This window comes from Acartia tonsa, chromosome 10 (genome assembly GCF_053477335.1).
Source record: "Acartia tonsa isolate MP-2025a chromosome 10, ASM5347733v1, whole genome shotgun sequence".
NCBI lineage: Eukaryota > Metazoa > Arthropoda > Copepoda > Calanoida > Acartiidae > Acartia > Acartia tonsa.
Window position 1 is genome coordinate 41,828,075 of NC_137269.1, and position 14,693 is coordinate 41,842,767.

General features: G+C 31.6%; 1 protein-coding gene across 1 annotated transcript in view; it reads left to right on the top strand.

Annotated features, from left to right (window-relative positions):
* The window catches only part of LOC145330820 (glutamate receptor ionotropic, NMDA 2B-like), a 79,921-nt gene that overhangs the window by 15,552 nt on the left and 49,676 nt on the right, over positions 1-14,693 (top strand). Inside the window, exon 3 of the mRNA XM_080175483.1 lies at positions 14,124-14,168. Within this exon, the coding sequence (XP_080031609.1) occupies positions 14,124-14,168 (45 nt within the window). The remainder of the gene's footprint in view (positions 1-14,123; positions 14,169-14,693) is intronic.

Genomic DNA, 14,693 nt, shown 5'->3' on the forward strand with positions numbered 1-14,693 from the left:
AAAAAACATGTATTATATTGTAGAAAAACATTGATTGCGCGATAACTGTTTACAATATGCACAGCACAATTACAATTATAAAAATGGGACCCCTTTTTTTAGATTAAAATAATCGGTGGAAAAGTTTGGACACTGCCTTTTTGTAGACACACCATACCCAGGGATATAGAGATCATTGAGCAGTAAATTACATTTTTACCTAAGGAGGGAGAGTACACTGGACTATATTTACACAGGTATCCAAAGCTTCATTACTATCCTTGCTCTATGGTTAGCTTAAAAACTTTGGGTACTTTTGTCTAATTTTGATTGGTAGGTTCTGAACAAGTATTGCCCAATCAATAATTTTAATCTACAACAGGGGTAATTTTATTTTCAGTATGGCTTTGAAACCGATTAATATACGCGGGATTAATACCGGTTCAAAGCCATACTGGAAAAATGTTAGACAATTTTATATGAATATTAAAATGAAAATAAAAACATAATATCAATGCCAGATTTGTAAGCCCAGGACTTCAGCCCCTCAGGGTTAACAAAACTGTAATTAATCTTTTAATTTTTAAATTTACTATCCGCGGAATGCTGTCTATAATACGATGCAATAGATAACTATTATCATCATTGGGGATGTATTTCAATTAAAAATTAATTTTTTTTATCCCAATTAAAATTGGCGCTTTCACTCAGGGTACCTTGTTGAGCCCTAAAACTCTGAAACCTTTAAAAAATTTAAAGAACAACTCTAACATGCCTAAATTAACGAAAAGGTATTGACAGACATACAGACATAAACAGATGGACAGTCACAGACCGACAAACTGATGGATAGACAGACGGACATATACTTTTAAGAATATTTTGAGTGTTAATTTAAATATGCATTAAATTAAATTAAAATAGGCACGTCAGAATTTTTCTATCAATTTCAAAATTTGTATGGTGATTCTTGTGGTAGATAGGTAGACTTTAGAAATCATAAGAACTCTATGATTGTTACCTGAATGACCGTACGTCCATTCTAAACAGCAAATTTTTGTGTTATATAATTATTTGATTGATCTGATTTTTGGAATACTGATTCCTAGGACAACAAAGTACAATTTTGTAAGCGTAGCATCTATAAAAATGTAAGTATGTCCTTAAACATTATTCTGTATTTAAGCAGTTTTTCAACAAATTTACTTAAAATTTTGTTTCAACTTTTAAACATTTATATTCTGATTAATTAGTTCTGACACTCTAAAAGTGTTAATGTTCATTCATCACACCTTTTCAGAGCTTCGCTTTTATGGATGTTGTCATTTTATGGATTGTTGTTTACCTATTTTGACCCCACTCTTTTTATTTTTTTTATGAGCAAATCATTTTGTTATTCAAATTTACTTTTTTAAATTAGTCAATGGGTTAATGTTTGGCTTTATTTCTTAAAACGTTTTTATGATGCATTTGTTTGAGCAAACAAGGAGGGAGGTGCCATTGGACCGTAAATTACACTTGTACCCAAAGTTTTATAACCAGTTCAACTTGGTGAATTGATATAGGGTAGGGCTTTACATTATATGATTCAATATTAATATTAATTTAGTTGGAACGCTGTTGATAATACGATGCAATAAATAACTATTCCAGTATGGCATCGTATACTTTTAATTTCTGCTGGTTCTGAGCCATACTTATAAAATAATGTGTATTGTCGTTTTATAGACAACTTTCAAAAGATATTTAATTATAAAGTAAAAACATTTTACTTGTTTTGATAGCCTAAGCCTTCGGACCTTAAAGCCAACTATACTGGAATTAATCTCATAATAATTTTTTTATTTTAATATCCCTAAAAAGTTGGTATTAACACGATATGTTTTATTTTAACTGGATTAAAAGGATCATTTAGATATATACCCAGGGAAGGAGGGAACATTTTATAAAAAAAACTTTGGATAATTTTAGAGATTTTGAATTTTTGGTTTCTAACTAGTTGTGCCCAAACTTCAATCAATTAAATTAAAAATTTAAATCCACAATAGGGGTAACTTTATTTATCACCATTATATAATCCCTTAGTTGTGCCTGATTATAGGTAAAAACATTCCCCATACTCAAACTTTTTTTGTCGCGCCGCTGACCTAACCCAACTTAACCTAGCTAATGTAACCTATCAAAATCTAATATAACAAGAATGACAATATTCATAAAAGCAAAGCACTAAAATGGTAGGACAAACGGACATTAACACTTGTATAGGGTCAAAACTGGATAATCAGAAAATATATGTATAAATTTGTTGAAAAAATGCTTGATACAGGATAATGTTTATAGACATACTTACGTTTTTAGGACTTCATTATAGTTACTTCGCTTATTATATTGTACTTTATTTTACTATTGTCCAAGGAATCAATATACAAAAACCAAATCAATCGTATAATTAGATCACATAAAAATTTGTTGTTAAAAAAGTAAAAAAATCAACATGTTTAAAATGAACGTACGGACGTTCTGGTAATGATTACAGAGTTGCTGCGCTTTCTAAATCGTACCTAACTATTACAGGAATCCCCATCCAAAGTTTGAAATCGATAGGACAATTCTCACATGCCCCAATTAACAAAAAAGCTATCTATATGTGACCATACCCAAATTTTATTATCGCAGAAATCTAAAGGGATAAGACAATGGGAGATTGATTGATGTACATTCTCAATGATGGTAAACAAAATTACCCCTTCTATAGATTACGATTAGGGGTGAACGTTTGGACACTATCCATACAACGTAGAACGATGTCTGTTTGTTTGTCTGTTTGTTTGTAACGAAGGATCTCGCTAACCGCTGAACCGATCGGGTTCTCCTTAACAGGGTAGCTTCTCATAGTTCCCGGGAAGGTTTATAACTATTTTCTTGAGGGGTGGGGCAAAGCCACTTGTAGTTAATAAACCAACCAATCAAAATTCAATAAAAGTCCTCAAAAAATATGAACGTTATCATAAAACTTTCGGGACTAGTGTAATAAACAGCACAATTGGTCAGCCTAATAACTTATATCGAATTTTGATTGCTTGGTTCAAAAATAGCTGAGCCTGTGTCAAAACTTTTTGACCAATGATTTATTTATTTCCTTTCGTAAATGGGAAAATTGTCATCAATTTATCGTCCATTGTCTTACTCCTTAAGATTCCTGGTAAAAAAATCTAGGTTGAAGTAAAAACAAGAAAAAACATACATAAATGCTTAAAAAAAACATTAACGCTTTCACTTGAAGTACCTTGTTGAGCACTGAAACTAGGCAAGGTTAGATTAGGTTGTATAAAGAGGAGGGGAGGGTGGGGGGGGGGGGGGCTGTATTACTTAAAATGTTTTAGATAATGTGTATCTTTGAGCAAAAACAACGAAGAAGGTGCCATTGGACTGTAAATTACTGGCACCCAAAGTTTTATAACAACTTTATCTGAAGTTCTATTTTAAGATCTATTTTAAGTTACCTCTCTGTGTCCTCCTTGTAATATAATTGAATTATCAGGAATTAGCAGAAAATGAGGGGGGACAATGAGCTGTTTATTACACTAGTCTGCAAAGTTTTAAGATAACGTTTTTTTATTCGCTGGCTAAACAACTTTGGAGACTTTTATTGGATTTTGAATAGGTAGGTTATTAAGTACTAGCGGCTTCGCCCCTAGCCTCTAGGGGCTTTGCCCCAAGAGGGGATTTTAAAAAATTATGTCGAAATTCGTAAAAGGACCAGGGAAATCTTCAGCAATTTTTTTTAAAAATGGGGTTCAGTGTTTACCGAGATCGTAAGGGGCAGACGGACAGACAGACAGACGGGCAGACATCAAGCTACTTTGTATTATAGATAGTAGTGGTTAAACCAACCATTCAAAATTCAAGTCCCCAAAGTTGTTAAGCCAACGAAAAAGAAAACGTTATTATAAAACTTTGGGAACTAGCAGAGAGAGATGGGGACAATGTGCTGTTTACTACACTAGTCCCAAAAGTTTTACGATAATGTTTTCTTATTCGCTGGCTTAACAACTTTGGGGACTTTTATTGGATTTTGAATGATTAGGTTGTTAAGTATGCCAGTGGTTAAACCAACCAATTAAAATTTCAGTAAAATTCCCCAAAGTTGTTAAGCCAACGAATGAGAAAACGTTATTATAAGACTTTGGGAACTAGCAGAGAGAGAGAGAGGACATTTTGCTGTTTATTACACTAGTCCCCTAAGATTAAAATAGCGTTTTCTTGTGCGATGGCTTAACAACTTTGGGGACTACAGAAGGGGTAAATTTGTGTGTCATCATTGGGAATGTACATCAATTTATCAGTCATTGTCTATAGATCCCTATAATTTAATATAACTTCGGTATTTTGATTTATTGGTTCAAAACAAGCAGAATCTTAAATTTTTTTGGCCCTTAATTTAATTTCTCGTATTCATTCAAATCCGTTGGATAGGAATCGGTTCTCATCCATACAAAAAAAAACTATGTCTAGCATCGTATTGTATCCAGCTTTCAACATAATATATAAAAAATGTATGATCATAAGATTAAAACCAGTTTTTTTAGACAGTGCCTTTGGCACCTCGGGGATAAAAAAACTGGTTTTAATCTTATAATTGTTTAATGTTTATGCTATATCCGCGGAAAGCTGTTTATAATACTATGCGATAAATAACTATTAATTTTTTTGTATTGTAATTGGATATTTTTTATAATTTTATACTTCATTTTCTAATTCCTTAAGATTCTTGGTAAAAATGAAATTTAGTTTAAAGTAAAAACAAGAATCATGTAGAATCCATGAGAGCGATGCTATAAAAAATACTGGTGTTTTTCTCAGTACATTGTTGATCTCTGAAATAATAATTTATTATAATAAGTTATTTATCGAATCATATTATAGACAGATTTCCGAGTATAGAGAAATGTTACATTAAAATTATTGTTTCAAAGTACCCAAAGTTTTTAAACCATCAAACACAACATAGTGGACCAGTGTAATTTACAGTCAAAAGTCCCCTCCCCTTATATCATTCAATAATTAATATTCAATATTTCTTTCTGTTTTAAAATTTATTAAAGCTTTGTATAAAAAAAGGAGAGAGGGGACATTGGACTGGAAATTATACTTGTCCCAAAAACAAATCTGTTGTTTGTTGTTAAAAAAACTAGTATGTTTCTTTTTGGGTTGTACAAACCAACAGTGTCTTAACCTTTCTACTAAAAAAGTGTAACCTACAAAAAAGATTTATTGTAATTAAGGTGCTTACATAAATTTAACGTCCATTGTCTTATCTCCTTAGATTCCTGGTAAGATCAAATATTTAGTCTATAATGAAAAGAGGGATAGTTCAATCCATTAAAGGGAGGGAGGGGACCATGGGTTGTTTTATACACTAGTCTCCATAGTTTTATAATAATTTTTTTCTATTCACTTGCCTAACAACTTTGGGGATTGGTTGATTCATTAAGTTAAGTGTCCAAAAGTTTCAACCACTAATTGTAATGGAAGATTTTTGTTTTATCATCGGGGATGTACATTAATTTCTCGGCCTATATGTTATCCCTTTAGATCCCTGCATTAAAGCCTGTGGTGGGCCTTCACGTCTGCATATTGTCATATTTAAAACAAATATTTTTGCAAATTAGTATAAGACCATACATATTTGAATAGAATTTTGTTTGATGAAGGTAAATATAAATGGGAAGATTAAGTAATAAACTGTGGTTCTGAATATTCTATCATTTTGACGAAGGTGATGATGCACTATCCTATCATATAAAGTAGTAGCGTTTTTTGTCTATCCCGAAGGATCTTGCTAACCACTGAACCGATATTAGTCTCCTTTACAGTGAAGCTTCTTATAGGACCTGGGAAGGTTTTAAACTATTTTTGGGGAGGGTATCTTCACCCCCCCAAACAAAAAATATTTTTTTACTCTTTTGAAACTCAAATTCAAAATAGGCTGAGGTTGACTTTTCCCTCTCCTACCCCTAGATGCTTCTAGGGGTGTAGCCGCTAGTTAATTATCATAAAGAAAGACAAAATAACCCTTTCCTTTGTTATATATTTCAAATACTAACATTTAAAAAATAAGCAAACAAGAATAGTCATTTCATAAGAATCGCAGCAATAAAAAGTAGACTTTCTTAATCAAGAATAATAAGATCATAGGTTGGGCAACAATAACAATTCAACCTTTTTAAATCTTTATATTTATTTAATAAGAAGCGAAACAATAACAATCTACACCTTCTCAAACAAGAATGATTAGATTATAAGTAGGGAAACAATAACAAGCATAGCTTCTTTAAGAAGAATATTAACCCTAATCAATTTTATATAGATAGCTGATTACTTTGTAGTAGCGAAGCTACTCTATAATTCGAAATGCCCGTCCTTCCATCCGTCTGTCCGTCTGTCTGTTTGGCCGTCCGTCCGTCCGTCTGTCAGTCTTTCTGTCTGTCAGAGAAAAAGTGGGAAAACATGAATTTCTCGGCTCCTATGACAGATAGAAGGCTGAAACTTTATGACGAAATTCCCATTGCTAAGAAACATAATTAACTTTCACACATTCATGGCAGTTGGACTGCTTTTTAGCAGGTTTTAGGCTATTTTTTTTGTTTTCACCAAAACTTTGGTGTTCATAATCTGATTTTTAAAATTTTTTTTGTTATTGATATCTAAATTAGATTTCCTGCTGTTTAATGAAACATCTATGAAGGTTGGACTGCCTTTTAGCAGGTTTTTGGCTATTTTTATATTTTTACAGATTTTCCCATATCTTTGGTGATTATGGTCCAATTTTCAAAATTTTTGTAGATAAGAATATCAATTAATTTTCCAGTTGTTTTATAAAACATCCATAGTGATTGGACTGCATTTAAGCAGGTTTTTGGCTATTTTTATATTTTTACATATTTCCTAATATCTTTGGTGTTTTTGGTCCAATTTTCAAACTTTTTTAAGATGACAGTATCATAATAATTTTTCCAATTGTCCTGAGCATCCAGTATGTAATTTACTTTGAGCATTTGTATGTCAGTCATCATACAAAATAAAAAAAGGTTTTGTGTTTATTTTCTCCAATTAATTAAATCTATTCTTGATTTTAAAGAATACTCTTTCTTTCTACTTGTAGGTATTCCCATCCACAATTTTTGTGCTTTGCTACTTATGGATATTGTCATCCTTGTTCAATTTTTTACTTGCACTTCTGTATTTCTTCTTGTAAGTCTGTATGTAAATCCCATATGTCTGGACTAGCTAAATGTCCGTATGTTCATATGTTTATCTGTATGTCCGAAAATCTGTCTGCATGTCTGTATGTCAGACTGTTGTCAGTCTGTCTGTCTGTCTATATGTCCAACCATCTCTCTGTCCATCTGACTATCTGTCTATTTGTTACTCTATCCATTTTTCTCTCTGTCTATCTATCTGTCTTGAAGTCTTTCTAAATGTCCATCTGTTTGCTTATCCATCTGTCTGTCCATCTATCTATTTGTCCATCTGTCTGTCCCTCTATCTATTTGTATTTGAACTGTTTTTCTGTCTGTCTGTTAGTCTTCTGTCAAAATTAATTATTTTTAAGTAGTGCAACAATAACAATTTACAACTTTGTAAACAAAGATAATTATATCAATAAGCAGCACAAAAAAACATTGTATACTTTTTAAACAAGAATAATTATTTTATAGGTAGTACAAAATAACATTCTAAACTTTCTTTAACAAGAATGATTATTTTATAAGTAGCGCAGCAATACCAAGGTATACAATAAGTAGCACAAAATAACATTCTATACTTTCTTAAACAAGAACAATTATTTTATAAGTAGTGCAGCAATACCAAGCTATACCTTCCAATACAAGAATAATTAGAATATAAGTAGGGCAACATAACAAGCATACCTTCTTAAACAAGAATATTAACCCTAATAAATTGGGGGTTTTACTATCTGTTTTACTATCTGTTTGACAGTCTATCTAAATGTCTGTTATTATGTTTGTCTATATTTACATCTGTCTGTTTGACTGTCTGTCCATCTGTCTGTTTATCTTTCTGTGAAAGGAAAATAAATATTTTTTTTAATGTTTAGAAAAAAAGGCATCAAGTTTTCAACTCCACCAATTTAAAATATTTGTTCAATGCTCTCATATCATTTTGTCTGGTCTTTGGGACATCTCAAAATTTGTCTGTCTGTCTGTTTGTTTGTTAGTTTGTTCATTATGTTTATTAGGGTGGATTCATATTGGCAATTTATCTGACACTAAAGCAGGAACTTACACTTAATTTATATAACTACAATACACCTCTGGATGAATTTGATTCATCTTAAGTCTAAAAACTGTTGGTTACCACACATTCAATTGTATAGCTATTTGTGAATTGTCATAAGCTCTAGTTTTTGTATATGTAAGAACTATTCCTGAGCTAAGTTTAGTATAGGAGCTACATGGTAAAATGTTCCACCTTACTCAAAACTTTTCAACTTTTTTCTCACATTTTCAATGTAGCTCTTAAACTACAAATGGCTGAAAAAACTGGTATTCAAGGCACAATAATAATCAAAATGTTTTAAAGTTTTCCTCTAAAAGTTTTACCCTAAATTAAAATACTTTTCTTGAAATTTATTCAGGTTTATTAATAAACAGGCATTGGAATATTATTTGTTTCTATATTTGATGTATTTTATTAGTATTTATTGTTATTAAATGTTGATAAAAATTCTTGAATGTTTAATTGGAAATTGTTAAGAAATATTTTTATGTAATCCTATTTAGTACATTTGAATATATTTTGTTTGTCTGTAATTATTTTTCATTTGATTACTTCAGTGAAGAACATAAACTTATCACCTGAAAAAATAATAGGGGGCATTTAGAATCACTTTAAAAATAGATTGTTGCTTTTTTTAATTCAGTCTGTTGTTAGAGTGGTTTTGCTGGAACTTCTATAGACTTCATTTAATCAGAAACATCAAATTAATTTGTATCAACTTGAATAAATTTTCATCAGAGTCTTTTGTATTATAAATAAATATATAAAATAATTTTTAAAAATGTTTGAGCAAGTTTATGTGAGGTTTTAGTAGCTCAAAAGAAAGGTAAGTAAACATAAGATAGCTGGTGTTCAAGCACATATTTCACAGTAAAAAGGTTGAATTAAAGAAAGCATAAAATAAATAAATGGATGATTTAAGTAAGCAATCAACCCCAAAAATGGCTTATTTAAGTAAGGATTTTGCAACCAAAATGGATGATTTAAGTAAGTAATCAACCCCAAAAATGTCTTATTTAAGTAAGGGTTTTGCAACAAAAATGGATGATTTAAGTAAGCAATCAACCCCAAAAATGGCTTAATTAAGTAAGGATTTTGCAACAAAAATGGATGATTTAAGTAAGTACTCAACCCCAAAAATGGCTTATTTAAGTAAGGATTTTGTAGCAAAAATGGATGATTTAAGTAAGCAATCAACCCCAAAAATGGCTTATTTAAGTAAGGATTTTGCAACAAAAATGGATGATTTAAGTAAGTAATCAACCCCAAAAATGGCTTATGTAAGTAAGGGTTTTGCAACAAAAATGGATGATTTAAGTAAGCAATCAACCCCAAAAATGGCTTAATTAAGTAAGGATTTTGCAACAAAAATGGATGATTTAAGTAAGTAATCAACCCCAAAAATGGCTTATTTAAGTAAGGATTTTGCAACAAAAATGGATGATTTAAGTAAGTAATCAACCCCAAAAATGGCTTAATTAAGAAAGGATTTTGCAACAAAAATGGATGATTTAAGTAAGTAATCAACCCCAAAAATGGCTTATTTAAGTAAGGATTTTGCAACCAAAATGGATGATTTAAGTAAGTAATCAATCCCAAAAATGGCTTAATTAAGTAAGGATTTTGCAACAAAAATGGATGATTTAAGTAAGCAATCAACCCCAAAATTGGCTTAATTAAGTAAGGATTTTGCAACAAAAATGGATGATTTAAGTAAGTAATCAACCCCAAAAATGGCTTATTTAAGTAAGGGTTTTGCAGCAAAAATGGAGGATTTAAGTAAGCAATCAACCCCAAAAATGGCTTGTTTAAGTAAGGATTTTGTAGCAAAAATGGAAGATATAAGTAGGACATTAATCACATAAATGGCTTGTTTAAGTAAGGATTTTGTAGCAAAAATGGAAGATATAAGTAAGCAATCAACTACAAATATAGCCTAAATGGCTGAGAAGGGATTAAATTTTGAGAAAAAATAATCCGGATTAAAATCTTAATCTGTAAGACATTTACCTCAAAAGCGTCCGATTTTGCTGATTCTTATCAGCCACCCTTATTTTTGGGGTTTTTTAGGGGTTTATAGGGCAATAATAGTTCTTCAAGTAAGGAATTAACCTACGAAAATGGCTCGTTAGTCCGACATGTCCGATTTAAGTAAGCCACTTTTGTTGTAAAGTGCGGACTTTCCCGATGTGAGCACGTCCTACTTAAATCTGACAAAAATGCTTATATAAGCACAAAAAAAGGTAAATTGCTGAGACAGAGATTACTAGGGGAAGTTTTCCCTGTGCTCATATTGGGTCTTTGATGTTCCAGATTATCTAATGGTCTTCTTATGTCGCTTAACACGTTCATACGTTTGGCATTTAGCAGCCTTTAAAGTTCATAGATTTTTGGAAATAATTGTTACTAGGAACATTTTACCATGAACTGCAGTAGATACAAATAAGTTTTTTTCTGATAACTTCTGTACACATTTGTTCTTGTTACAAAGATAATTTAGACTTTAAAACTGTATTCTTACAGATAAGAACAAAGTTTGTCGTGCCATTTCTATGTAATTTCTTTTTTAAATACATCACACCCCACCTAAACTTTTATTTAAGTGTAAAAAAAGTCCATTGATTGAGTTGATTCCTTCTCTAAAAATAGATGTAAACCTTTCAAAGTCCTATAAGAATCTAAGATCTATTGGAGAACCATATCGGTTCACCGGTTAGCGAGATCGATCATTTGGTACAGACAGACACAGATCCTGTTACTTTTATATAAGAAAGTTCTAACTGTATTTAAGTAGGTATGGTTAAAAAAGTTTTTTTTAATATTCAAACTATATATGGAACCTCCTGAGCATTTAGGGGCTAATAGGAGAAGAAATTAAGAACACAATTTGTTCAGTAGTTTAGTAGCGAAATTTTAACTGCCAAATAGAATCCTACTACTCTATATTATAGACTAGCCTTTAGTGGAGCGTAAAATGTTCAGCTGTTTGTCAAAAATATTTTCGTTTTTTCATTTTCGCTTGGGAGGGTAGTGGTACCCTCTCCCAAAATAGTTATAAACCTTTCCAGGACTTATGAGAAGTTACCCTGTAAAAGAAAAAACATATCAGTTAAGTATTTTGAGAGATCCTTCGGTACAGACAGACAAACAGACATCCTGTTACTTTATTATAAGGATTGCTATGATCCAAAAGTTAATAGCCTTTGTTTGGTGGTATGGCCTTCAGAAATATTCTATTTATATAGAATTAACAAATGAAATCTAAGCTAAACTTTTAACACCGAAAAAAAACTTCCTTATTTAAAAACTTTCATTCTGTAGTGTCCATTTAATCGTTTGTGTCTCACAAACCAAATTTTAAAATTTCTTCTAAACCTTGCATTACATACTTGTGATAGCTGCTTTAGGTTAGGCTAAGAATTTTTAGGAAAGCCACTATGTTAAATAAATATAATGGCAATGATATGACTAAGTGGAATTATTGAGGTAAAAGGAATTTAAAGAATATGTCCAAAACGAGGTGGATCATAATAAAAATGATCATTAGACAAAGACAGACAGATTTATGAACATCCTGAAGAAAATACAGACAATTGGAACGAGATGGACTGAAAGAGAGACACAATCACTTATTGCGTAGCTTCGCTACTAAAATTGGAGGGAGTTGGTATCTTCCTCTCTCTCTTGGGATTTAATATTTCATTTTTCGCTTGTGAACTTATCCAGAGGCTAAAAACTAGATTTCTAGATTAACCCTTAACAGTCGGGCCCCTTGCCGCACCTTAATCAGTCCTATTAGAGCTAGAGGGCTAAAAAATTTTGTGCAAGTCTCCTGTGTTATGATGAATTTCCGACCTTAAGTAAATCATAGTCAATTTTCGCTTCCTTCACCCTTTTATTTAACAACCTTTGTTTTTAGGTCCTTTTTTACTTAAAAATTTCAAACGGCTGTATTTTTTTTATTTTTGAAGCTAGAATAAAATTTTTTTGGCAGAGAAAACGGCGGCGGATCTTTATGAAATTTTAATACGTTATGTAGACATGTCAGAAAAGTTTAAGTTTAAAATTTGAAGTCTCTAAGTCAAAAATTGCGGCCACAGGAGCCTTTTAAAGATTTCTGGAAACCTGGAGGATCAGGACCTGCAGGATCATACCTGGAACCTAAATTGACTTGAACACCTGTATTTAATATGAGGATGTACTACTAGAGGATATTTTAGTATTTTGGTAAAATAAAATGCTTTGTTTAAGTCAAAAAATATTTTTGCTCTTTACCTGGATGACCCTGCAAGGTTTGCTGGCATCCTGTGCCCGCCAGGATGGAGATATTCAAAAAATTCCAACTCTCAGTTATGTGTCATACCCACACTTAAAAAGTCAAGCAGTTTGGGCTCTTTATCTTTCACACACAGAAATTGAGATAGAAAAAACCGGATCGGGGGGCGTTAAAGGCCCCCCCCCCCGACCTTTAAGGGTTAAATTTACTTTCATTAAGGAGAGTTTTAGGTTTCAGACCATATGGTTTTTAGAAGCGCAGCCACTCTATAATTTCAATCTGAAACTTTTTGGGGTATTCGTAATTTCTAAGCTCCTTTTCAATATAGATGCCTGTAATTTTCAGGGATTAGAATAGTTTACATTCTTCATATTTTTACCAAATTTCATTAAGATATGTAAATTACTTGAGGTGCTAGATCGATTCTTATTTATTTAAATTTTAATGATTTTCTCGCCTTCTATTAAAGACAGACGGCTAAAATTATCTGGGATTAGATATGTTTAAATTTTGCATACTTCTAATACGTTTAATTAAGTTTTGCTTATTGGTTGGGGTGCTAGTTCGATTCCTAGATTTTTAAGGTTAAAGGTTTTTTTCAAGATAGACTGCTGAAATTTTCAGGGAATAAATAATTTCACATCCAACGTATTTCCACAAAGTTTTAAGATTTATTAATGCAGATTTACCTATTGGTTGGGGTGCTAGATCGATTCGTAGATTTTCACGTTATAAATTATAAAAGGTTTTGTGATTTTATTTTATTTTAATGTTTGTTTTTTATGACACTGCTTTAACGTTCATTTTTTCCGGATGTCCATTCAATTTTGAGCTTCGCTACTTATGGATGTTGCCTTCCTTGTTTCTGAAACATTTACAGTTTAGTAGCGAATTCGAAATGTCCATCTGAAATGTTTTGGGCTAAACGTGATTTTCTCGAATAAAAAAATATAGGGCTGAAATTTCTTGTCAACATTACCATTAGTTAGTTAAGCATAATTAGGTATAAAACATGTAACTTACTTTCACCGTCAGTCTGTCTGTCATCACACAAAATATAAATACTAAATACGTTTTAGTGATTTTTCTCCAATACATCTATTCTTGATTTCAACAAATGTTCTTTAAATCCCTTGTCCGTATTTTGAATCATATTTTTTTGTGCTTCGCTACTTTTATCATCCTTATTAAAAAAGTGCTCGGAGATCTTAGTAATATTTTTAAAAATGTTTTCTGATTAACTCAAATCAAAATGCTTGAAAATTTTTCAACAAAAAATAGCATTACTGTATATCACTTTTCTGTCTTAATTTTATTTCTGTCTAAAATACAAAGAGAAAAGTAGGTTTCGGGAAAAATCCGTAAAGGTTGTGTGTTTTAAGTTAAAAACAGTTTGTCTATAGTTCTTTTCAATAAGAAATACGCATATTTAGTGAATATTATCGTTCTACTACTATTTTAAAGCCTTAAAACACACACCTTTGCGGATTTTACCCGCAACCTACTTTTCCCTTTGTAATTTTGAAGAAAATTATTCTTGGTCATATTTATTTGAATATTCTAGGAAATCAGTAGAGCAAAGAGACAACTAGCAAGAATGCCTTTTCAGGTAAGATTTAATAATAGATCTATAGTATATATATGTATATACAGATAACTACCTGCCCCCCTTTTCCATGGACATTTACGTCTTGTTTTCTGCTACATTGCTGTGTTAATATTCTCGGCAGTATTGGTTGATTTTCAAAGACCCAACTGAGATCCAACACAAGGTCCTTGGGGTGGGAACATACATATATAAAGTTATTTAACCCCTTCCCCCTCTAGTGCCCTACCCTTCCCTTCTTTCATCACACACTCTTAAGTAAATCCTTGGTTTTAAAAAAATCTATAAATTGATGCTTTTGGCGGCTGATGATTGTTGCGGGTGGCTACGTAAGGATAAGCAGCAGCAGCTGCCGAAAGAAAGAACAGGAAGTGAGAGAGTAGCGTCATAAAAAGGTAAAGGAAAAAGAACCTAAGAAAATGACTTCAAAATATCAAATAGAAAACAATTTAATTTAAGTTTGTTTTTTTTATTTCTCTTTCATAACTAGCGATTGCGCCCCCTAGAGGCCTCTAGGGGCACTTGATG